We start from the raw sequence: 26633 nt of genomic DNA, 5'->3' as shown, positions 1-26633 counted from the left end.
CATTGTGTAACTATAGCATGGGTTATTTTTCCCTTTATACATCATCTTGCATTTATCCACATTTGGATCTCCAATTTTCCAGTCTCGCAAGGTCCTCCTGCAATTTATCACAATCTGCTTGTGATTTAACTACTCTGAATAATTTTGTATCATCTGCAAATTTGATTACCTCACTCATCGTATTCATTTCCAGATCATTTATAAATATATTGAAAAGTAAGGGTCCCAATACAGATCCCTGAGGCACTCCACTGCCCACTCCCCTCCACTGAGAAAATTGTCCATTTAGTCCTTCTCTCTGTTTCCTGTCTTGATAAAAAGACATTTAATTATGATCAAATGCCAGTTTTTTTTATAAAGTATTTCATGCTGTTTGTGAAGGAGAAAGCAAAGCTTTCTTTTAGGATTTTCCTCCCGAACAGGGAAAACTTTTTTTTTTTTTTAGCACACTCTTGCATTTTATATGGCACAAAAGAAGTGTAATTTTATCATATTTTTTTAACTGGCATAGCCTCTACTCTTCCCTTTTGAGGTTAAATAGTTTTTTAAACTTCTAATACCAATTAACAAGTCTTCGGCATCCAAATTCTAGAGAATGAATGAAAATGTTTTTAATAAAAACTGTCAAGTGAATTGATGTCTCTGTGCGTTTTTGGTGCTGAGCAGTCGGTGCGTGGATGACTGGGACTAGTAGGGAATGGCACCCGGAGCTCCTTCCGACATGTCTGCTCAGATCTGTAGCATCATGTGACTCCCCCCCTCTTAGGTGAATTAAGAGTACATCAGCTTTAATTCTATAGACATAATTTAATGCCAATGGGCATACCATCCATTATACAAATTTAGATTCAAGGAAGGATTAAAAGATTTACGAAACTTGAATCTGAAACAGATTTTGTAACAAAACCAGATTGGTAGGTAGATAACTGTTTTCTTCAATGACAGATACTGACATTATAACAGGCAAATTTCAAGGAAATAGTGTTTATTCTTGGAATAACATTGAGCTCATCAGATATAATACTGCCCTTTCAATTCAGGACAAACCGTTCACAATTAAATTTTTATGTTTTAGCTATGTTAAGCCTTTACACCTGAGCCATATTTCCGCTTGCATATCTCCCTTTAATTGCCCTTCTCCCCCCAATGCAGAGTATTCTGTTTACTAAGTGGAAGTGTTTTTTGTCATAGTATTTGAATTTAACTTACATACTTATAATAATTGTGATTTTCCACAAATTTCAATACTAATTAATGTCATGTTTGTAAAAACTCCATAAATAAAGAATTAAAAAAAAAATTATGCTTTCACTATAAACAAGTTACAAGTTTTGACAAAATTTGTCTGTTTTTCCCATATTCTTTTTGTAGCTTTTTCCAGCATGAGAAAGTATTTAATCAAAGAATAACTAGAAATTGTTCATTTATAGAAGTTTGGTTGCAATAAAGATGCTAATTTGACTGCAGATGTTTTGAAGATCTCTACCAATTTAGCATATTGTTTCATTTAACTTTATGGGCTGCTATATAGTTCTGTTGCAGTAATATAATCTTGCAGGATTATATAATGGTTGATATCGTTAATCTTAAGTTTCCTAAGTTCTCTTGAGCTCTGGCTTTAAAAGGAACTTTTATTTTTATGCCTGCAACAGAACTTTCTAAGTCTTTCAGCTAACTAAAGGCATAATCTGTGGAAAAAAATCCTTATTTATTCAATTTCTGTAGACATGAATTTGTGTAAGACTTTTGGGTCAGAACTGGGTTATCATGGGGAGCCTTTCCCCCCTCAAAAAAAACACAAAACAGATTAGAAGAGAGAGTATGTGGTTTACATGTAGTTGTACAGAGATTGCATACCTATTGAAATGAGCAGTTTATCCAAGATATAATTAGTCTTTTGATAGGTGTGGGTGTAAGAATTTTGCTTTCTGGCATTCATAAGCCCACACATGGTGACTCTAACAAATCCGAGTTTAATTTGTTTTTCTTACATTGCTTTCTTGGATACTGGTCTTGTACCATTTTTGTTGCAACAGTGAACAGCATTGGCTTAATGGAACATTGGGATTTCCTCCAGTAAACAGGCTTCTCTCTGCCTCTGGCTTTATTCCTGGATAACTTATTATAGAGCTGTTTTTAGCTTTGTACCGTGTGGCGCACTTTTCTGGATGCAGATAGCCCATAAGCAGGTGTGGGAAGTGGTATTGGCTAACACGCTCACTGAGAGATCTTGCATGTTTGCAGTATTCAGACTTTACCGTGCTCGGTGCTCTTTAGTATGAAGCCTAATCCAGCTTGGTTAGTGTGGCATAATCAAATTGTACAATTAATTTTTCCTTTATATTTAAAATGTGCAATCACAAGTAAATACCAATATTAATAAAATGATGTAAATTATGGCCGTTGGGTATTTTAAAATTAAAAATTGAGTCCAGCTTCAGTGGGTCTTTGTTTCATAAAAGAAAGTATTGTTTACCGTGTCTAATGCAATATTAAAAGCTCTGTGTATTTTATTACTTTCATTTGAAGGTAGCCATAGGATTTTATGAATGTAGGCTGCCTACATTTCTACATACTGCGGTATATAAAATTGTAAATAAAGATTTGGTGATTAAAGCAGAATACATTTAATTTGCATATATGTTTTCTTTCATAAGGAGGCTGGTAGATTCTGTCATTTAACATGGCAGATAGACAGAGGCCTAATTGTCTTTCAAATTTGTTTCAGGACCTTCTGACTGATAAGTACAGCGATCCAGAGATTTTCTTTGACATCTGCAGCTGCCAGTTTGTTTATCACTATTCGTTTGAGACATACGAGAAGGCCGACATGATGCTCAGGAACGCCTGTGAGAGGCTGAACCCCGGAGGCTATTTCATTGGTACAACCCCAAATGGTTATGAAATTGTGTAAGTTATCTGCTTGAAGAAATGTCATGCTGCTAGGTTTTAGTAAACTTGCTAAAACTGTGTGCTGTATGTGGCAGTTGTGAGTTCATTTTGCTGGGAAGATTGTGGCTCATCTTATATTTCTCCCAGCTGTCTTGATGGTGGACTCTGGAGTATATCACAACCCATGTTGGTTTGGGCTTTTGGCACCTTGCTCTCCTTTCACCAGCTAACCAAAAGGCATGCACCTTATTTCACACAGTAGGTTTTTCCTCTCTTGTTTTCTGTGGTTTCATGACACTTTCTCTTCCTCCCCAGGCTTATTCCCTAGGGTAAACCACTACTAACATTAAGTCCACTGTTTCTGTTCTTTACATTCTTCAGCTCACCAGCTATTCTGTCTTCTGCCTTGTCCACTGCTCTTAAGCTTCAAAATGTTTATCCTCTCGTACAGCTATCTCCATTCTGCTTGAGAGCATCTCATCCTGATCACTGTCATCACTCCTCTGCTTCTCTTCCCCCATATTCTCCTGCTGCTTCTCTATGCTGAGAATAAAGATCCCAATCCTGGCCCACAAAAGCAACTCTCACCCTATCTGTACATATCAAACGGTTATTCCTCCAATCTTAACCCTTTCTCTTCTCTCTCCTCTCTTCTCTCCCTCTGGCATGCCACCAGCAAGCTTACCTACGTTCATCACCTATATCTCTCAAGCTCTTATTTTCTCATCTTGATTGAAACCTTGCTTTCCCCTGACAATTCTGCTTCCGTTACTGCTCTCTGTCATGAAGGCTCTTTTCTCCCTTTCCACCTCGTGTGGTAGGCAGCAGTGGCAGTGTTTACTGGATTTATAAATCACCTATTAAGTTATTCTTAGGCGATGTACATAAGAAATATTCGTAATCATTACATATAAAATCAAAACATTAAAATATAATCATGCATCAACCACAGTTTTTTTTAGACTACAGCTATTACTGACTAAATCTGAATAATTTCCATTTACTATTTATGTTGACCCTGTGGTGAAGAATTTGCTCAAAGAAGGATTAGCACTGAAATTGTCTATTTTGTTTCTTTCTTAGATTGTTGGGCTGCTATCCTTTCCTCTTGTAAATTTCGCCCCCTTTCACCTTAATCCCACTACTTTTTCTACCTTTGAGGCCCATTCCATCTGCTTATTCACCTCTCGTTAGCTGTCATATATCGATCCCCTGATAAGTCCCACTCCTTTTTTTCAGGGACTTTGACTCCTGGCTTTCCTTTTTCCTTGATTCTTCTTCCCCTTCTTTCATTCTTGGAGACTTGAACCTCTATGCCAGTGACTCTTTGGTAGGGATGTGCATTCGTTTGCGACGAAATAGGAAATATCGTCTATATTTCCTATTTCGTGGCGTTTTGGGGAGTCCCGAAAACGTTAGGAAAACCCATGAAATTTCGTGTGGTTTTCTTATCGTTTTTTTGGGGGGGGGGGAGAAAGGGCACATAAAACCCCAAAAAACCCCCAAACTCACCCCAACCCTTCAAATTTAATTAATTGCAATCCCCCCCCCCCCCCCCCCCAAGACTTACCGAAAGTCCCTGGTGGTCCAGCGGGATCCTGGGAGCGATCTCCCCCTCTCGGGGCCGTTGGCTGCCAGTAAACAAAATAGCACTGGTGGCCCTTTGCCCTTACCATGTGACAGGCTATCTGTGCCATTGGCCGTCCCCTGTTACATGGTATGAGCAATGGATGGCCTGCGCCATTTTTTAAGATGGCTCCAGCTGTCCATTGCTTCTACCATGTGACAGAGGCGGCCAATAGCACAGATAGCCCCTGTCACATGGTAAGGGCAAAGGGCCACCAGCGCCACTTTGTTTACTGGCAGCTGATGGCCTGAGAGTGGAAGATCTCTCCCGGGACCCCCGATGGACCATCAGGGACTTTAGGCAAGTTTTGTTTTGGGGGGGGGTTGGGAGGGGGGGGATTGTAATTAATTAAATCTGAAGGGTTGGGATCGGGGTTTGTTTGTTTTTTTTCGATTTGGGTCAGCCAAAAAAAAATTGGCCCGAACTGCGGGAAACGAAATTTCCCACAGCGGGCCGATAATGCAGGCTGAATCGAAAGGTTCAGACGAATCACATCTCTACTCTTTGGTCTCTTATGCTTCAAACTTCTTGGTTTAACCTCCTTATTTGACCGCCAACTTTACTGTACTGCCACTGCTTTGACTTAATCCTTTCTTCCAGCTGCCATTTCTGACTTTTCCATCTCGATTCTTCCCTCCTCTGATCAATTGCTAACTTTTACATTTAACCACCCTCCTCCACAGAATCCCCCTGTCACCTCCATCTTTAGGAATCTCCAGGCTGTTGATCCTTGCATCCTCTCCAGTACTACTACCTCAACTCTCCTTTCCTACATTTTGATAAAATGAAAAAAAAAAAAAGAAAAAACTGGAAAATGCAGCTACAGAGGTTGTGTGTTCAATAGGCATGGACATTGTTTAAAAAAAAAAATGCTACCTTAGAAACACAATCCAGAAGTATTCCAAACATTAAGCAGGGTGGAAGGAAGGTCAAATTGCCGGTATGGTTAAAAGATGAGGTGAAAGAGTCTATTTTAGTCAAAAGATCTTCCTTCAAAAATTTGAAAATGATCCATCTGAAGAAAATAGCATTGAATATCGAGCAAGATTAATCCTCATCACTCCAGCATGGCTGAGACAAGTATAGTTCCCTATCTCCTCCAGTTGTCCGTGCAGCCTCTGATTCTGCTAGGGACTTCTCCATACCTTGTTACTCAGGAGGACAGGCTGATGTGTTATCCAGATTTGTTCTCGCTGAACCTCACGGCATGGATTTTGAATGCACAGTAACTTCCTCACTGCTCCTTCCTAATTTCAGCTAGGAATTGGTCAACTAGGAAGTGATATAGCTTCAAATGGAGAAGGTTTTCATCCTAGTGTCAGACTAGTCCCATAAATCTTCTTGTCTGTATCCCTAAGGACTTACTCCAGTATTTATTCTCCCTTTTGTCGCTGGGACTCTGTTGGTAAGTGTTCACCTTGGTGCCATAGCAGCCTACCATCAGCAGGTGGAAGGAGCCCCAATATCCATTTACCCTTTGGCGTCCAAATTCATGAAAATATTGGGGCATGCTAAACCTCCAGTGCTTTGGAATCTCAATATTATTTTGACTCAACTCATGTAGCCTCCATTTGAGAGACTATAGTCAGCTGTGTTACAAATTTCTCACTTAGAAAGTGCTTTATTAGTAGCCATCACATCTATCTGCTCAAAGAATTGGTGGATTACAAGCACTGTTTCTTATTCACTGTATCTTCAGTCCTTTCATAATAGGGTTAGTCCTGTGAACATATACCCCAAGTTTCTCCCAAAGGTGGTATCATCTTTTCATATATATCAAGCTATTGTCTTTCCTACTTTTTTCCCATAGCCATACAAGCATATAGGAAAAAAGGCTCTTCATTCCATTGTTTTTCTTTTCTCTTAAATAACTATTATTTGGCTTATCTTTTTTATTTTTATTTTTCATTGTATTTTATTATTTTAATTTTACTGTTTGTGTTATTTTTTTTATTTTCTTCTATTTTATTTATACCACATTGATATGATGTATGAAATGTGATTCATCAAATAAACTAACTCACTTTGGCCTATTTGAGAACTCAGTCTCATTGCCAAGCTTCTCAACTGTTCATGTCTTTTGATCCCAACAGATTGGGCATGGCAGGTACCAAAAGAGCTTTGTCCATATAGTGCATTGTTATTCACTGGCTGTATTACAGATTCTGACAGGGCTCATCAAGTATTGGCTTTGGTGGCTAACCTCAAGGTCATATCCATTGATATTTGCAAAGCTGCAACTTGGTTTTCTTTGCACACCTTCATATCCCACTAATATCTAGACAGCACGTCAAGAGTTCACAACAGTTTTGGACAGGCAGTTTTGTGCGGCCTGTTCACCCAATAGTCTACTCTCCATTGGTTGGCCGGGCTGGATATTCAGTACTGCTTTGTTGTGCAACCCTCAGCTTGGGACTCTCCACTTGTGATGGCTGATTCAGTTTGTTTGTCGACAGAGAAAGCACGTTTTCTTCCTCTGTACACAGGGTTCTCTGTAGACATCACGATGAATTAGCCAACCTTACTACCCAACCACATCCCTGGAGAATTGACTATATTGCTAAAGCTTAGCTTTAAATAAACTGAAGCGCTCATGAGGCATTCTGTGCATGGGAACAATTAGATAATGTCACCAACACTCCTCCTCATGGCTAATTCATCCTGCTATCTATGGAGAACCCAATTTACAGGTAAGCAAACTTGCTTTCTAATTGCATTTATTTCATGAGGGTTTTTTTTGTTTTGTTTTTTTAAATCAGAAAAGCAAATTATAAATCTAAAACAAACAACTTCTGCAGAGCAAGGGGAGTCCTTACATGTGCAGTAAGACTTAAAATCAACAGAAAGATCTGGAAAATTAATTCCTCTCAGTACCACACACAATTACGTGACTCACTTGTAAGAATGGTGAGCTGTTGACATTAGAGAATGCCTGTTACAGGTAAGCAACTTTGTTTTTGTGTTTGGTTTGTAAAGCAAGTGAATGTTTCCCCTTTTTCACAGAAAGCGCCTTGAAGCTTCAGATACAGACTCCTTTGGGAATGAGGTATACACAGTCAAGTTTCAGAAGAAGGGGGAGTACCCTTTGTTTGGCTGCAAGTATGACTTTAACTTGCAAGGGGTAGTTGATGTCCCAGAATTCCTGGTCTATTTTCCTCTGATGGTAGAGTAAGTAGATTTTTTCATTTTTTTATAACTTCACTTTTATTTGAACTGAAGAAGCTGTCTTTTAGAGTAATACTGTGAATCCTTGGCAAACAAATATAATAAATGTTTTATTAGAACTTAATGATAGAAAAAGGAAAAATTAAAAAATTGCTAAGAAAGGAAAGTTATTTTTTTACAGGTGCAGAAAGTGAAAGAACTCTAGAATTGGGGGAATCCTGCCATGATGAGCATTGGGACAGCACGGTTACCTCTATGCAAGACGCTTCATTTTCAAGATTTAATTTGTTATAAAAAAATTGGCAATTTACTTTTTATCTTCATGTCTGGTTGAAAATTTTGGGAACAGTACAATTTTGTTTTTTAGACTCTGAGGCTTCCCTTTCACTTTTGAAAAGCATTAGACACGCGGGTATTTCCCTGATGACAAGCAGATGCAATGTGATACATAGAGGGCGTCACTTAAACTTGTCTTTGTCTGCACAGGAGTGGTCTTCCAAAGGTTTCAAGGAAAAACCTTGAATTGGACAAAGAATCTTTGACCTCATAGCATGTATTGGCCATCTTTGATGCGTTTGCCTCTTCTATTGTAGTTGTCCATCACTGAACCTATCAGACTAGGATTTTCTCCAAGCCTATTAACTGAGTATCAAGAATTATTATTACTCCATCCCAACACCCAGTCTGTAGCCTTCATAGCCTGGATGTTGAAAAAGGAATAATTGGTAGCCTTTAATTATCTGAGAAAATCTTTAGTCTCTCTTGGCTTCTAGAAAGGAATTGCCCAGAAGCTCGTATTTCAAATGGAGATTTGGCATCTGGAGTGAGGGCAAATCCTTAGTCCATTAATGGAAACTCCAGACCTCGAATGCCACAAACAGGGCAGGTTTTCAGGAGATCCGCAATGAATAGGCATATGAGGTAGGTTTGCATACTATGGAGGCAGTGCATGCAAATCTTTCTCATGCCTATTCATTGTCGATATCCTGAAAACTTGGCCTGTTTTTGGCGCTCGAGGACTGGAGTTCACCTTAACTGCCCTAGACCAAATTCCCTTTTGCTCTACCCACACAACTGCTCAAGTACCTTCTATATCTGAATCTGTTTTAAAATACAATTCTGTTATAGTACACTTTAGTGCAATTGGCACATACCTCCACTTTCTCTTCAGCCTGTAGTTTATTTATTTAATGTGTTTTGTGCACCGTCATTCGGTTTCACCAGTTGTCCATTTTCTTCATCTAAAGCTTTTAAAATCCTTGGCAGTATCATGGGACAGCATCATGGTTTTAACACAGCTTATGAAACTCTTGTAAGCTCAATTACCTGACCCTAGAACAGTGATGTGAACTCCAGTCCTCGAGTGTCACAAAACAGGCCAGGTTTTCAGGATATCCACAATGACTATGCATGAGATAGATTTGCATACATTGGAGGCAGTGCATGCATGTGGATATCCTGAAAACCTGGCCTGTTTGTGGCACTTCACCATCACTGCCCTAGAAGGTAGTTTTTTTTTTGTGGCATTCCATGGACTCCAAGCTTTAGTGACATAGCCACCTGAGACAGTTTTTTCAGAACATGGTGGTGCTTCAATATTTGTTCCAGGTTTTGTCTAAGATGGTATCAGACTGCCACCTTCATCATTTAAATCTTCCTGCCAATATTCTTCACTTGCACACAATACATAAGGAAGAGGCTGTAATTCATGCACTCAATTTCACGATAAGTGTTGTCTTCTATCTTGCACAGAGTAAAGCCCATAAAAGTCCATCCAGCTTTTTGTTTCTTTTGATCCCAATTGGCTAGGTCTTGGAGACAAAGAATACCATCTCCAATTGGGTAAAGGTTTCATTTCTTAATGTTTTGTTCTGGCAGGTCTAACCTGCCCTCCAGGCTTTGGCAGCACTAGCTGCCAATCTAATGTCTACAACCTTAGAAGAGATTAGTAGGTTATTTTAGAACATCTATAATACTGAGGGGTCGATGCAATAAAGTGCGCCCAGCCTAGCACGCAGGTTTACGTGCGGTTGGATGCGCTAGACTAGCACCCGATGCAATAAGGAGATCAGTGCATCCAAAACGCATGCCCAAACAAATGCGTAGCCGATAGCACTCATCACATGTAAATTCCATGTAGATAAGGCTATTAGCTATAACCCCCCTGATGCAGAAAATCCCCAGACACCCATCGGCAACTTTTTAACATGGCAAATTTAACTCCAGCCCTCATGCTGGTGTTAAGTCAATCCGCAAGTCAAGGGCTCAATAAGAAATTAAAAAATACCTTTGGGCACCCAAAATTGCAATGGGCGCGTGTCTGTTTTATCCCACTTCAGGCTGATTTTTGCTCCTTGCTATTGTACACATATAAAAATAAAGGTATAATGTAATGGCTTGCTGTGAAAAAAAAAAATTATGGACGTATGCTTTACATGCAAAATATTACACACACAATAGCAAGGGGTGAAATTGGCCTGAAGCGGGATAAAACGGATGCGCACCTGATGCATTGAGAGCTAGGGATACACAATTTTTCCCTAATGCATTCTTTTTAATGCAGCACCTCATTTTAATATTGCATTGAGTGCCCAGAGGATGCTGCTGTGCGCTCATTAGGAAAAAAGGACGCCCAATACGAGCACCCATTTTATCGTGCCTCTTACTGCATCGGCTTCTGAGATTGTAGCTGTTAAGAAGGATTTCTTATCCAATTCTCTGGCACTAATGAAAAACAGATGAAAAGAATTTTTTTTTGGAGTGGTTGCTGGCCTGCTGGATAAAAATTTATCTGCCAAATAGGCAATGCCAGTTAACTTAAATTGTAACAAATTTGAGGAATTCTTCCTAGATAAAATTGTTAAAATTAGGAAAGAGTTAGATGCTAATGTGATTTTCACTTTACCCCATATAGTTAAACCATCATTGCATTTGTTCAACTCCTTTGAGCCTCTTGCATTGAAGTCAATTGATGAGATCATGATGAAGGCCAGACTAACCACATGCCAACTGGACGCTTGTTCTTCATGGCTGGTTAAATCTGCTAAAGCTGAGCTTTTGGACACAACAGGAAATATAATTAATGCATTTGTAGCAGACGGTTATTTGGTGATTTCGTCAACTCTTCAAAAATATCTTCCTTAGATGCTGATATGTTATCTATCACTCAGTTTTTAATTTTTCTTTCTTTGGAAATTTGATTGAAAATGCTGTGGTTTTACAACTCTGTGACTTTTGGAAAGTCATCTGTTTTGGATGAAGCCCAATTTGGATTTAGACGGTCTCATAGCACTAAGCTCTGATCAATAATTCCATAGGCTGTTGGATAAGAAAACTGATTCTGTTAATTGTATTAATTAGATCTTACTGCTGTATTTGATATAATTAATTACTGTTTATTGTTGGACTGTTTAAATGCTTGTTGGGATTGTGGGACAGTTTCTTAGCTGGTTCATTATCTTTCTGGAGAATAGACTTTAAAGAATTTTCTTAGGAGAATGTTCTCCTTTTTCAGGGTCTCTTAGTTTCGGTGTCCTTCAGGGTTAAGTTCTTTCCTTTTTCTTTTTAATATGTGTATCCAATCTTTGGGACAATTGTTTTGTATCTTTAATATGATCCTGTTTATGTATGTAGATAATATTCTGTTACTGTGTCCTGTTGGCCAGGAAAGACAAGATTCTAAGCTGAGAATTAACTTATATTTAAAAGAATTGGCTATTTGGCTAAAACTTCTAAAACTCAAATGTAACCTTGCATAGACTGAAGTATTCTGGGATGGGAAGCCACCTTCTAGTTTGTTGTTGCCAGGTGTTGAGCTGGAAATGTACTCTGTTACTATCCAACAAAGTCTATGTTCTTGGGATTTATTCAAATCTGAAAAGAGATAAACAGGTCTAGGCAATAGTGGTCTACTTTCTTTCATATACATCTGGCTTGACATCACCAACTTATCTGTTGAATGAAGATCTGCTTACAGTAGTCCATGCTTGGATTACTATTGTAATGCTCTGTATCTAGATTTACATTGAAAGACATTGTAGTGTGTTCAATTGATTCAGAATAATACAGCTCATGTAATTATTGTTACATTGATCAGGGATCACATTTTGCAAGTTCTGAGCAGCTTGCATTGATTTCCAGTGGCTAGCCATGATAAATTTAAAGTTTTTAACTTTGACACACAAGCATCTTCTTAATTCGGGTCCTGAATACTTAGTCATAATAAGCCAAATAGGGCTTTGAGATCTGCCCATGAAATTTGTCTGCAGCAGTTTTCACCGAAGGATATTCATTTACAAACTACCAGAAATAAGGCTTTGGCATTTGCATGTTGAACTCTCTAGAATGCCTTGTCTATAGCTATTCAGAATTCAGAGGACTATGTAATTTTCAAGAAATCTGTGAAGACTTGTCTTTCAGCTTATATTGGCTTAGGGCTGGATTTTAAAACATATGCGCGCATATGTTTTAAAATCGGGTAGCATGCACATTTGTGCATGCTACCTGGTGCGCACAAATGTACGCCCGATTTTATAACATGAGCGCGCAGTGGAGAGGCCTCTGGCCATGCCCCTGCCCCACCCCTGGACCGCCCATTTTTTCAAGCCCAGGGACTTAAATGCGTCCCGGGGCTTTATGTGCACCGCCGGGCCTTTTGAAAATAGGCCCGGTGCGCGTAACTCCCCATGGATTCACACTGAGGGGCAGATTTTAAAATCTGCCCCTTAGTGTGTTTAGGCTTCTTTCTTAGGTGAACCTCTGTTTTTGTTCCTGTAGAAATGGTAGATATGTTTATTTTACATGAGTTTTAGTTTATATTTCTGAAGTTGGTTTTAAATTTTTTTCTTTTTTAGTTTTTAAACTGTTTTGTTTGTGGAGTTTTATGAAATTCTGTTACTTGATGTTATATATTGCATTTTTGCTCTGAGCATAGTTTTTTGGAAAAGCAGCATACAAATTGAAATAAATAGCCATCCCCATGTAGAAGGTAAACCCATCTTTGTACAGTTGTTAGATTCATGTAAGGCTTGCTTCTGTTGAATCCCACCATTAAGCTTCCCTTGGGTCCTCAAGGTTGCATTGACCCAGTTGATGTGTTACAGGAAGTTTAATGATGGAAAGGGTCAGATACCTATCGTATGATCAATATATAGATCGTGCCCTGTGGTAGAAGCCCACTTAGAAAACAGGATGTTGAGCAATATATACCTGTGTATCAAAGGGTTAGAAAACCAAACCATCAAACAACGGTTAAAGTAATATTAGGATTGGTCAAATATTATAATGTCCAAGAATGATTTTGATTAAAGAATTGAGTTGATTTTTATTGCATTTTAAAGATGTCATAAAGACAGAAAACCTTTGCAATCCACTTTTCACAGTTCCCCAACACAGTGCGTGTTTCATTTAATTGTGTTGAGAGAGACCTCAATCTATAGTTTAAAAACAAAAATTGCTAAGTGTTCAGAGACTAAGACAAAAAGAGGCAAACAGGACACAACCTATCAAATAAGCTAACATAAATGTAGCACCAGAAAGTCAGAAACCTTTCATTTACACATTGAATGGCACATCAACTGGAACATCCAGTACAAAGTGATTAAATAGGTTAGCAGTAAAAGTTCACCAAATGGTATGATCAAGTGATGCCATGCTGTCAATCAAAAGTTGGAGGGTGATAAACAGAGACCAAAATGACCACGTACATACATATTCAAAAAGTCACAGCACAGAAGCCGAATTACAGTAAAGAACAGTATAAGTCAACATAATTACATTGACTAGATTCTTAACTACATGAAAAGAACAGTCTGAGATAAAAATGTCATTGAGACCTAAATCAAAAAATTGAAATTGGCAAGAAACTTGAAAAAATGTTTGGCTTTAGAAAAATATAGACCATATAATATTCAGCCTATAGGGGATTACAGTATTCAAAATGTTTATCCACATTTACTCATCTAATAATAAACATAAAAAATCACCCCCACGAGTGAGGGGAGAGCATATTTCAAGTATACAAAAGCAAATTTTTGAAAATGTTTCGTCTGCCAGTGTTGTACTAAAGGGGTTGTTCTCTCGAATAAGTAATGCAGGAGCAGTATTCGTATATCCGTGTGCAAATGCAACGTGATGTTTATCCAATATAAATAAGGGAGCATGGGCAAAAGAAAGTATATATAATGTCCTTGGATGAGCAACCAGAGGAAAAACGGAAGGGAAAACTTTTTCTGGAGAAGGTATTGGTAAAAATGGAGAGAGTCAGTCAGTAAATAGATGCAGGCTTTGCAGCGACTGCAAGGTTTTAGTCCAGTGGACAAGAGTGGAGGACACTGCATTGGGTGAAATTCCAATGAAACTAAAAGGTCATGTAGATTACATTTCATCATGGCTGCAAAATGGAGATGTTTGCGAAAAATCAGGTGAGGTACAAACTGGACAAGGATGGTGAAAAAATGAACAAATATGTTGAAATGCTGGTGAATAAGGTAAAATGCAGGTAACATCATTTGTGTCCCAAGATGGTTATAGCACACATTTAAAAGCCTGCTTGATTAATTTTTATTAGGATTAGCACATTGTAAAAAAATACTCGTACATGACATGGGCTTGAGTTAGAAATTCATCGCGTGAGAAGCAAAGTCTGCCTAGCTGGAAAAATTGTCCAACGGGGACATTATCTTGGAGTGAATGAGGATGACAACTAACATGTCAAACAATAACACAAAAATCCCCGCTCTTTGTGAGGTAAAAAATATCTGTCAAAAAACAACTTAATTTACCCCACTCATATATAAAAATTAATGAAGTAGGATGAGGAAAGTTTCATATGTTTTCTGTAACATGCCTGTCACGGCCTTGTAGACAGAATCTTACTATACTGATAATCATAAACTCCCCTCCATCCTCCTTTAATATTTTTTGGAAAATGTTTATGTGAAAAAATCGTGAAAATCAAATCGTGTATATGTGCTTAAAATCGGCTAAAAAAGCTTTTAAAGTTTTTTTTTTTTTTTTTTTTTTTTTTTTTTTTTTAACTAACACATCAAAGCAGGGTGTTCTTATCAGGTTTTCTAAAAATGGTTGTAATGAAAGATGTATGAATTTTGTGAACAGAAATGTCCAAAAAAGGAATCTGAGTCTGATGTACTACAAAGACAAAATGGAGATGGCTATTACTTGAGTTTAAATAATCAAAAAATATGAAAAATTGAATTATAATGCCCTTCCAAACAAAGAATACATCATCTATGTAACGCAACCATATTATACAGAAAGGCCAAAAATGGCTTTAAGGAAGAGGCTTCAAATTTGGAAACATAGACACAGGCAATGTTTGTTGAATGTGAAAATTTCTTGGTTAATGCAATGCGTGCAAATTCATTGAGAAAGGTCACTAAGGCAAATGGGTCATCAGGTCGATTAGACAGAACAGTTGAGGAATACTTGTATACAGCAATTCAATATCCAATGTGGCCATAATACAGTCTGAAGTTGGTAGAGTTAATTGATTTAATAGTTGTGATGAAGGGACCTCCCACTATAGGAGGGGGCTTCAAGAAATAATCAACAAAACAAGAAAATGGTTCTAGTAAGGAACCTATGCCATAGACAGTAGGTCTCCCTGGTGGCTGTATTAAGAAATTTGTGAACCTTATGGAAAATGGAAAATAATTGGTGTGCGTGGATAGGTTCCTATAAGATATGAGGTTTCTATGGTAGTAAGTACAAGTGCATATAGAGCCTGTTTGAATAATAGCTGCAATCTGAACTTGAAGTGTTGGTGTAGGGTCTTTAGTTAGAGGTATGTAGTAAGAACAAACAGATAGTTGATACTCAGTCTCCACCACATAATTCTGTCTATCCAGGATAACAATCCTAGCCCCCTCTTCAGCAGGTTTGGTAAAAATTGAATTGTCCATAGTGAGAGATTTGAGAGCCTGACGAACATGGCTAGTCATATTCTGAAAGAAAAAATGGTGTATCAAAATTCTAGCGTCATACAAAACTAGCCATTCAAAAGCTGCTAGTAGTGGGTCAGGTGGTAGCCATATATATCTTCTAGACATTCTCGAGGTGTCTGAAGAAGACTGAGAAAGCGATGGACCATGCATGATTCAAAAACATCCTAGCATGGAGAGGGAACAAAGACTAATCCGTTAACAGATTTCTGATCCAGTAAAGGTCCGTGAAGATAGGTTCAAAACCAAAGAGGCCAGAGGTGTTATTGCTAAGAATCTCTCGAAGAAAGATGATGTGGTGATTCACATAGCGCGTGGAGGGTTCTGAGGTCGGTATCTGCCGCGAGATTATTGCAGTCTTGGTGGATGGTATTCCTGGCATGGGTCTAAAAAAATACATAGAATGAACAGAGGATGTAGATGCATCTGCTGCGGTCGTGCGTGGAAGTTCGTCCTCAGACAAGTCATCTGAGGAAGAAGTAGAGTCGAAGGTCTTTTTGGTATTTGAAGGTCTGGAAGCCCATGGATAAATGATTTCTTTTGCCTAGTCTTGCTCGTCACAAATACATTTCTTGTATTTCAGGTCTTTGAGATCTTGGTGGAACTTGGAGAGATTGGATTTAAATTCTGCAAGTTGTGCAGTAAACAAATTTTGTGATATATATATGACTTGTACAATCTATTTAATCACTTTGTACTCTATGTTCTGGTTGATGTGCCATTCAATGTGTAAATGAAAGGTTTCTGACTTTCTGGTAAGTGTTTGTTAGCTTATTTGATCGGTTGTGTCCTGTTTGCCTCTTTTTGTCCTAGTGTCTGAACACTTAGCAATTACTTTTTTTTTTTTATTATAGATTGAGATTTCTTCCAACGCAGCTAAATGAAACACGGTCTATGTCAAGGGCCCATGAGAAATGGATTACAAAAAGTTTGTCTTTATGACACATTTTTAAAATGCAATAAAAACCAACTCGATTGTTTAATCAAAAACATTCTTGGGCATTCTACTATTTTGACCAACTTTTATTTTACTTTGATGGGCAATCTATACCTACTAGTAGCAGAATATTCTCACTCTGGCACTTTGGCACAAATTCAAAGACTCTAAGATAAAATATACATTTTTATTGCTGATTCATATACGCATACAGTTGTGTTCATAAGTTTACGTACTGGCAGAATTTGTAAGTTGTGTAGTATTTTAAGAAAACATGAGTGATCAGATAAAACATGTCTGTTATTTTTAAATATTTCAAATTAAACCACCATGCATCACAGACTAGCACAATCATTAAACAGACCATAGCAATAAAGGAAATAATAAATGGTCCTGTTCAAAAATTTACATACTCTTAGTTCTTAATATCGTGTATTGTCCGCTTTTGCATCAATGACGGCTTGGAGTTTTTGTGATAGTTGTGAATGAGGCCTGTTGTTTTCTCATGTGGTAAAGCTTCCCCATTCCTCTTGGCAAAAAGCCTCCAGATCCTGTGAATTCTTTGGTTGTCTAGCATGAACTCATGTTTGAGTTCTCCCCAAAGTGATTTAATAATGATGTTGAGGTCAGGAGACTGTGATGACCACTCCAGAACCACCTTCTGCTGCAGTCACTGAAGAGACAATTTGGCTTTGTTTCAGATAAATTGTCATGTTGGAAAGCCCAAGTGCCCACCATACACAGCTTCCTGGCTGATGAATGCAAATTTTCCTCCAATATTTTCTGATAGAATGCCGCATTCATCCTGCCATTAATTTTGATTAAATTCCCTTTGCCGCTGTAGATCACACTCCGCCAAAACAGCAGAAAACCACCTCTATGCTTCATAGTAGGGATGGTGTGCTTCTCTTTATAGGTCTAGTTGATTCCTCTCCAAACAGCTTAATTCTTCATCCAGGAGCATTTGAATCTATTCAGCTTCTGTGATTGGACACAGGTAGGCTCTGTTTAACTTATTATAGGCCTTGTTAAGTCAATTTTTTGAACTGGAGCCAATTTGGGTTTGCAGTGACAAAGGGTGTGAAGACTTATGCAGCCAAGATCTATTTATTTATTTATTTTTATTCATAATTATAGAAATATTCCCAAAATTGTTCTTTCACAATGAAAGTGTAGAGCAAGGATAGCTAGATTCAATTATCAGGAGTCATAAAGGTCTGCTGCTCAGGATATCTGTAATGATTATGCACGAGAGAGATTTGCTTCTCCTAGGATAAGCAGGATGGTAGTCCTCTCACATATAGGTGACATCATTGGATGGAGCCCGGCATGGAAAACCTAAGTCGAAGTTTCTAGAACTTTGACTAGATACACTGTGCATGCCCAGCATGCCCTATATCACGTGTCTACGTGGGGTCCCTCTTCAGTCTCTCTCTTTTTTTTTTCCGCAGAGCTTTTGCATCATAGTTTTTCTGAGTTTGTGGTTTTTTGTTTAAAATTGCCTTGGAAAACATTTCACCATTTTTCGGTCATTCTTCATGTCTTTTTGGGCACCTTTCCCTCTCTGGTTACCCTTAATCTCCAGCCAGGTTTTTTGGCACTTCGGTAAGTTTTATTTCGCTTCCATTTCCCCCCATGGCGGCGGTGCCTCAGTGCCCGCCAGTGTCTGTTGCCTGCCATCACTGCTTTTCGTTTCGCCCCCTTCAGTTAGCTTCGTCATGGCCTCGTCTGGTTTCCATTGATGCCCTCAGTGCCCATCAGGTTCATCATCATAGACCTTGGCACCGGGGAAAGACCAGACAGAGTACAAAGGGAAGCCAAGGAAACATTAGTACTGTCAGCTTTGATGCATGGTGCTGGGCTCAGGAAGGTGCCAGCTTCTGCCGTGATGCCCTAAAGCAACCCCGCAGCAAGGAGTGCCCTTCCTCCATTGATGCCGGAGATCCACAATGGGCTCCACCAGTCCTGGTGTCAAACCAATTCACCTTGGGGATCAGAGGAAGATCTGGCCACTCCTCCTGTCTGTGTTTTGGCATTGGCAACATTTGAGGAGTTGGAGCAGAGCGTCCAGCTGGCGGTCAATTGGGCCCTGCAGGGCATTGAGTCAGCAGTACAGATAGTATTGATGCCCGTGCTCTCCCTGCTGGAACTGCTGCTGGAACAGCTCAACAATGCTAATCATTGTGTTACTGACCCAGCTGGGGTTGGGTCCTGGGAGGCCATTGATGCCCAGCGGGGCACTGATGCTTCTTCTGACCGATGCGGTGCTCATTGCTGGGTCATCCAAGGAGGAAGCTCCATCAAGGCTGGCAATGGCACCAATGCCACCGGTGCCTAGGCCTCTGGACGAAGGCTGAGCACCTGGGACCCCATCCCCTATAGATTACAGTGAGGATGAGGCCCCATATAACCCTTGGGAGGATGACACTGCAGAATCCTCCTCAGAGGGTCTCCCCTCATCTGTCTCTTCCAGAAGAACGAAGGAGGTCTCCGCCTGAGGACCTAACCTTTGCAGGTTTTGTAAGGGCGATGGTTTCAGTTAATGACAGAGGAGGGCGCCAGACACAAGATGCTGGAAATCCTCCAGTTTGTGGCTTCTAAAGATATTGTGGCAGTCCTGGTACATGAGATCTTTAAGGAGTTGCTGTTGAGAATTTGGGAGCACCCCCTCACAGTACCTCCTGTAAACAGGAAGGTGGACAGGGTTTACCTCATCCAACAGGCTACCAGAATTGAAAAACATCAGCTGGCACACCAATCTGTAGTGGTTGAATTTGCTCTCAAGAGGGCCAAGTGCTCTCGGACCCTTGCCTCAGCACCCCTGGGGAAGGATCACAGAGCGATGGACGCTCTTGGAAGGAAGGTGTTTCAGGGGACAATTCTTTTTCCCTGCATCGCCTCCTACCCAGCTGTACATGAGCCAATACTCTCACAACCTCTCGAAGCAGGTGCAGGAGACAGCTGAATGGTTGCCTCAACAGCAGCAGGATACCTTCTTGTTGCTGGTGTGCCAGGGCCTGGACCGTGGAAAACATGAGGTGCACTCCACCTAAGATGTTTTTGAAAAGGCAGCGGGAATTGACACCTGCGGAATGGCATAGCTGCGGGCCTCGGATCTCCGACCAGAGGTACAGGAAAGACTTGCTGACCTGCCGTGCACAGGAGAGAATCTCTTTGGAGATAAGGTTTGGGATGCCGTGGCCCAGTTAACATGACACCCTACAGCATCTCTGTCAGCTAGGAGGTCTGCGAGGCAGGGTCAGATAAGGTCTTTCTACTGCCAGGGGAAGTACCATTCTCTGGCCCCTCGCTCCCATTCACAGAAGATGAACTCCCAAGGCCGTCCCAGGCAGCAGCGAGCTCCCAAACCCCAGCCGGCACCCCAGCCAAATCCCAGGATGGGGTTTTGACTGGATTGTAGGAGCATAAGCCAGCTGCCTATATCCAAGATGCTGGACTCCACAGAAAGGGTCAGGCTACGGTTCTTTGCGACTTGGTGGCCCAGAATAACCTTAGACCAGTGGATTCTGTCCATCGTCCGCCAAGCATACCGATTGAATCTGTTGGGTATCCTGCCAAATTCTCCTCTGTCCCCCATTTTGGGGGCCAATGGTACATCAGGAGGTGCTGTTACAAGAGATCTTCACCCTCTTAACAGCCAGAGCGGTCGAGCCTGTCCCAACAGGGCAAAGAGGGCAGGGATTCTACTCCTTGGTACTTCCTGATTCCAAAGAGAACAAGGGGATTCATACCATCCTAAACCTGAGGGCCTTTAAGCAAGTTTCTAAAAAAAGAAAAGTTCAAAATGGATTCCCTGGGCACCTGATTCCCCTCCTGCAAAAAGGGGACTGACTATGCTCCCTCAATTTAAAGGACACATACACTCACATTGAGATCTTTCCAAGTCACAGGAAGTATCTCAGATTTGTGGTGGGAAAACACTACTTCCAGTACAGTGTGTTGCTTTTTGGGCTAGCGTCAGCCCCATGTGTCTTTACAAAGTGTCTGGTCGAGGTGGGGGTGCATCTCCGCAGGCTGGGAGTGCATGTTTTCCCTTATTTGGATGATTGGCTGGTCAAGAGCACCCCTCAGGCAGGGGCAGATCTGTCCTTGCACTTGGCCATCTGGGTGTTGGAGCTACTAGAGTTAGTCATCATCTACCTCTAGTCTCATCTCAGCCCATCACCTCAATTGGATTTCATAGGAGCCCTATTAGACACGACTCAGGCAAAAGCCTTCCTGCCGCACTCCAGGGCGGTCACCTTGGTGTTCATAGCAGTGGTGATTCAACAGAGCCAGCAGGTGTCAGCTTATCACATATTGGGCCACATGGCTGCAACCGTCCATGTCACTCCCTTGGCATGTTTACACATGTGCAGAGCCCAATGGACCTTAAGGTCTCAGTGGTGCCAGGCCACCCAGGATCTTCAGGCTCGCATCCACATCATTTCGTCTCTCCGGGACTCCTTGTCCTGGTGGCAGGTTCTCTTGAATTTGGAGCAGGGAATATCTTTCCAAACTCCCCCTACCCAAATTATCCTTACCATGGCTGTATCCATCCTGAGGTGGAGTGCTCATGTAGAGGGCTCCGCACCCAGGGTCTATGGTCACCTAGAAAGCACAATGTCAAATCAACTTCCTGGAGCTCCGGGCGATCAGGTACGCTCTATGGGCTTTCAGAGATCGGCTGCCCAACAAAATTGTTCTGATCCAAACAGACAATCTCTGATAGGGAGGCACAGGGTCATACCTCCTGTGACAGGAAGCGGTCCAGATCTGGTCCTGGGTTCTGCCTCATGGGATGTGCTCCGGGTCATGTATCTGGCCGGAACGGAGAGCGTGATAACGGACAGACTGAGTCAAGCCTTCAGACCCCATGAATGGTTGCTGTCCAGGGGGTGGCAAATCAGATCTTCCGTCTCTGGGGAAACCCAGACATGGACTTGTTCACATCATCCTGCAGCAGGAAGGTGAGACTGTTCTGCTCCCTGTACAGGTCAGATGGTGAACCAGCCTCAGACACCTTTGCTCTCCATTGGGGCAAGAGTCTTCTGTAAGAATATCCTCCTATTCCTCTAGTAAGAAATACTCTCCTGAAACTTCGAGAAAACCGAGGGACCCTGATTCTCATAGCCCCCTCATTGATCGAAACAGGTCTGGTTTCCACTCCTTCGGAATTTGTCCTTCCGGAAACTGATTAGTCTGGGGATTTCCCCAGATCTCATCACACAGGATCAAGGCAGGCTCCAGCATCCCAACCTCAAGGCCCTGTTGCTCACAGCCAGGATGTTGAGAGGCTGATTTTGCAGCCGCTTGATCTTTCAGAAGATGTGTCTTGGATCCTGGTAGCTTCTACAAAACCTTCCACTAGAAAGTCCTATGGGCTGAAGTAGAAGAGGTTATCCATGTGGTGTGAGTAGAAGACTCTAGATCCATTCTCCTGCCGCACACAAAAACTGCTTGATTACCTTCTGCACCTATCAGAGGCTGGCCTAAAAACAACCCCCGTTAGAGTTCATCTAAGTGCAATTGGTGCATACTACCAAGGTGTAGATGGTACGCTCATCTCTGTACAGTCTATAGTTGTATGCTTTGTACGAGGCTTGCTTCAACTGAAGCCTTCCCTAAGGCTTCCCGCTGTGTCTTGGGACCTTAACATCATGCTAGCTCAGCTGATGAAAGCTCCTTTTGAGCCGCTGCGCACCTGTGACCTGAAGTACCTGACCTGGAAGGTCATATTTGTGGTGGCGGTCACTTCAGCTTGCAGGGTCAGCGAGCTCCAGTCATTAGTGACTTATCCACCTTATACCAAGCTTTATCATGATAGGGTGGTCTTGCGTACGCACCCCAAGTTCTGGTGAAGGATTTCCATCTTAACCAGTCAGTCATCCTGCCAACATTCTTTCCCAGGCCCCATTTGCCCCAAGGCGAATGAGCCCTGCACAGTTTGGATTGCAAGAGAGCCACAGCCTTTTGCCTGAAGCAGACAGAAGCCCATAAACAGTCCACCCAACTTTTCATTTCTTTTGACAGAAATAGATTGGGAGTTGCTGTTGCCAAACAGACCCTATCCAATTGGCTAGCAGATTGCATCTCCTTCTGTTATGCCCAGGCGGGACTGCATCTTGTCAGATGGCAACATTGGCCAATGGCAACATTGGTGGCCCACTTGTGAGCAGTTCCATGGAGGAGATCTGCAAGGCTGAGATATGGAGTTCTTTCCATACATTCACATCACATTACTGTCTGGATAGGGATGACTGAAGTGACAGTAAGTTTAGCCAGTTTGTCCTCCGGAATCTCTTTAAAGTGTAGAACCCAACTCTCCCTGCCTAGGGCCCATTATTTGGGCTCAGGCTGTCCCCCTCTGTTACCAACAGCGCTGTGGTTGCTGTGCCCGTTAGAACCTAGTTGGTGTCTGTTGGACCCTTTTTATGTTGGGGAGCAGCCTGTAGCTAGGGATTCACTCGTGTGGGAGGACTACCATCCTGCTTGTCCTAGGAGAAAGCAGAGTTGCTTACCTGTAACAGATGTTGTCCTAGGACAACAGGATGTTAGTCCTCACGAAACCTGCCCGCCACCCTGTGAAGTTGGGTTTCTCCTATTTTTTTAATTATATTTTTATCGTAATTCTATGTAACAAAACTAAAGAGGGACTCCGCATGGACGCGTGGTATAGGGCATGCTGGGCATGCTCAGTGTACTTAGTCAAGGTTATAGAAACTGGCATAAGTTTTCCATGCAGGGCTTCATCTGATAATGTCACCCATGTGTGAGGGCCAACATCCTGCTGTCTTCGGAGAACATCTGTTACAGGTAAACAACTCTGCTATGCACTGCATCTATTGTATGCAAAGAGATCTCATGCATATTCATTGTGAATATCCTGAAAACCTGACCTGTTTGTGGCTCTTGAGGACCAAAGTTGATTACCACTGGTGTAGAGAATGCTGTGTAAAATCCATGAAAAACCTCCTACTTTAATACATTTTGATTTGTATTTTTTAGACAGAATGTGAAATGTACAAGCGTGTGAAAACTTCTATATAGCACTGTAGCTAGCCAAGCATGTGTTGAATTCTTTGAATACCACAGTATGGCCTTCTTCCTTGTAACTTTATATAGAGAGTTGAGGTATTCCTACTTGAAGCCGTAAGATGTCACTAATTAGTGAATAGGACTTTTCATAGATGTCTTTTTTTTTTTTTTCTTTTCTTCTGTTGTGATCATTCTGCAGTAACCTTTTTTTGTGCAGGGATTTGAAAATTGAATATGCAGTGGGTGGAAATAGAGAGGGAAAATATAAATGAATTGTTTCATTCTTGCTATCTGAGTGATGCATGGAAGAGACCACTATGCATTATGCTGTTTGTTCTGTGATTTTTTTTTTTTTTTAAATAAATGTTTTAAAAAAAACTTGAATATGCAAATGAAACACAGTCTGTTTTGACAGAATGGCTAAGAAGTATAACATGAAATTAGTCTACCAAAAGACATTTCGAGAGTTTTTTGAAGAGAAGATAAAGGATGAGGAGCATAAATTACTGCTAAAACGTATGCAGGCTTTGGAGGTACGTATCCATGCCAAACAAGGCAGGTTCTGGTTGCTCTGCCTGGCACATAGAGGAGCACATTTTCAAACTGAATCAGGAATTATGCATATATATAAAGAAGTTATGAGCAAATGTTGCCCATATGCACTTATGTGGATTTTCAGCTGCCTAAGTTTCACGTGTAAGTTCACAACACATACACACACAAAAAAGAGGTACCAGTATTTGTGGGGTGCGTTAATTTCTGCATAACTTAAATTTTCAAAAATTCCTTACTTAAACATGCTGTTTATGCATGCAGATTTGCAACCTGTCTTGCAATGGGTAAATTTACTCGCACACATTTTATTTATTGCAATTTATTATCTGATGTTTTTGAATAATAAACTCACCCGAGGCGGAGTACAGCATATTAGAATGGCAGCATACAATCAGAGATCAGTAGCAGTTTAACAATTTTAGTCTTGAGAAGTTGGATTGTCCTCATGTAAAATAATTTAAAAAAAAAAAATGGAGAGGGATTTTACCCTCCAAAAACATTTTCTCTAGCCTCTGGTGATGTTTTTACACCTTTTCTATTGAAGGCAATCCATAGTTAATGATTTTCACATTTATGACTGGTCATTCTGCTTGTCCTCTACAGAAAGCAAAGTTGCGTGCCTACAACAGGTGTCTTCTGATGAGAGTATGCCAACCAGTCCTACATCCCCCTCTGGAGTTAAATTGTTTTAAGCTATTATATGAGACTGAAGGTGCTCCCCGAGGTGGTGTGCCTGTACGACTTCCCACACATGCCTAGAAAAGCTTTTCCAAAAGGCTCTAGGATGTGTGCCTTGTTGGCGCTGTCTGATGATACCCACAGGTGTGACTGGATATCGTGCTGAGTTAGGAATTATTGTAAACTTCATATACAAATATGTGACCCTTTTGTATTTGCAGCAATATCCTGCAGGTGAGAATGTGAAACTTGTATCTGAAAATGAAGAGGATTACAAACACGTGGAGGAGTACCTAAAAAATGATCAAGCAAAGCCTCCTTTGGTAAGTACCTTTTTTAAATAGAAAAATCTGATAGGAAGTGAATGATTCATGTTCTAGATGTTTAGGGGATGACATTTTTAATTGGATTGAGGTCGACATTCAAAAGAGTTTGTCCCGTTAACTTCGGGAGTTAGCAGGACAAACCGAGAGTTTTAAATTTCCTGTCCCACCAGGTAATCATTACCCGGTTAAAACTGAGCTGGATAGGAAAGTGGTGCTGTAAAGGCATTCCAAGGGCAGCGCTTATGTTTATTTGGCTGGCACTGATATTCAGCGCCAGCCGCATAAAATTATCCAGCTAATTCCGGTCAGGAAAAATAGCTGGCCTAAAGTTTGCAGTATAATAATAAAAAAAAAAAAAGTTTGTGGTCTAAGGGCAGCCTGATTGACTTCCTTTCTACCCCCCCCACTCAGTTTAAAAAAAAAAAAAGGGAGGGTGGATAGCCTGGCAAAGAGCTCCGATGCCTTTCCCTCTCGCCTCCATAGACAAAACAATTTGCAGTGAAGCCGCCCAGTGCCCCCTTCACATCCTGAAAGTAAGAAATTGAGGTCCACCACGATCCCCAACTTCTAAAAATCCCTAGGATTCTGAGTGGGAGGAGAGCAGCCTCTTACCTTCTCCCAATGGGCTGCAGGGCAAATGCTGGTATGGCTCTCAGCTGTACCATCATGTAATAATATTTTATTCACTTCATCACTGATTGGTCCCTTCACTGACAGCTCAGTGAAGGTACCAGTCCTCATTCAAAACACTCTTCAGGGAAAACTTTTATTTACTTATTTTTTGAGAAATCAACACCTGCATGTTTACAGACAAGTATAATTTAATAATCTGCTTGCCTTTTTCAGCCAGTAGTTTGTACTTAATGAAGTGTGTTTGGTTTTTTTTTTTTAGGGTACATTATCAAAATCTGAATGGGAAGCAACAAGTAAGCACTAGTTACAATTTTCTAATCTGAAATTCTAATATATTCCACTAGAGGCCAGTGATCAGTGTGAGTTGGAAGAGCAGCGATTGTTGGTGGCAGCCACTTTGTGGGTCGATTCACCCCTAATGAGTTTGGCCTCCAGGAGATGAATATTGGACAAATATTGGGATCTAACTTATACACATGCACTCAGACCCATTATTTACACACATACTAAGCCTAGGGAAGAACACAGAGGATACCAAATGTCAAACAGAAATATTTATTTATTACAAACTAACATTTTCATCTTCCACTTCTCACAAAGCAAGTGGGAATGAGTGTGCATGTCTTACAGACTTTCTTGGTGGGGGGAAAAAGGTCTTTATCCCAGGACAAGCAGGATGCTAGTCCTCACATATGGGTGACGTCATCCACGGAGCCCTTAAGCGGGAAAAACTTCTGGCAAGTTTCTAGAAGTTTTAACTGGCTGCCTGAGGCTACTGAGCATGCCCGGCATGCCATGATATTCCCTGCCACAGGGGTCTC

General features: G+C 40.9%; 1 protein-coding gene across 1 annotated transcript in view; it reads left to right on the top strand.

Moving 5' to 3' along the window:
* RNMT (RNA guanine-7 methyltransferase) overlaps nt 1-26633 on the top strand; it is a 99391-nt gene that overhangs the window by 55332 nt on the left and 17426 nt on the right. Inside the window, exons 6-10 of the mRNA XM_029590924.1 lie at nt 2729-2910; nt 7523-7687; nt 24036-24153; nt 25075-25176; nt 26072-26105. Of these exons, the coding sequence (XP_029446784.1) occupies nt 2729-2910; nt 7523-7687; nt 24036-24153; nt 25075-25176; nt 26072-26105 (601 nt within the window). The remainder of the gene's footprint in view (nt 1-2728; nt 2911-7522; nt 7688-24035; nt 24154-25074; nt 25177-26071; nt 26106-26633) is intronic.

Source organism: Rhinatrema bivittatum, chromosome 2 (assembly GCF_901001135.1).
Source record: "Rhinatrema bivittatum chromosome 2, aRhiBiv1.1, whole genome shotgun sequence".
NCBI lineage: Eukaryota > Metazoa > Chordata > Amphibia > Gymnophiona > Rhinatrematidae > Rhinatrema > Rhinatrema bivittatum.
Note: the sequence above shows the minus strand (reverse complement) of the source record. Positions and strands in the feature narration are given on the sequence as shown.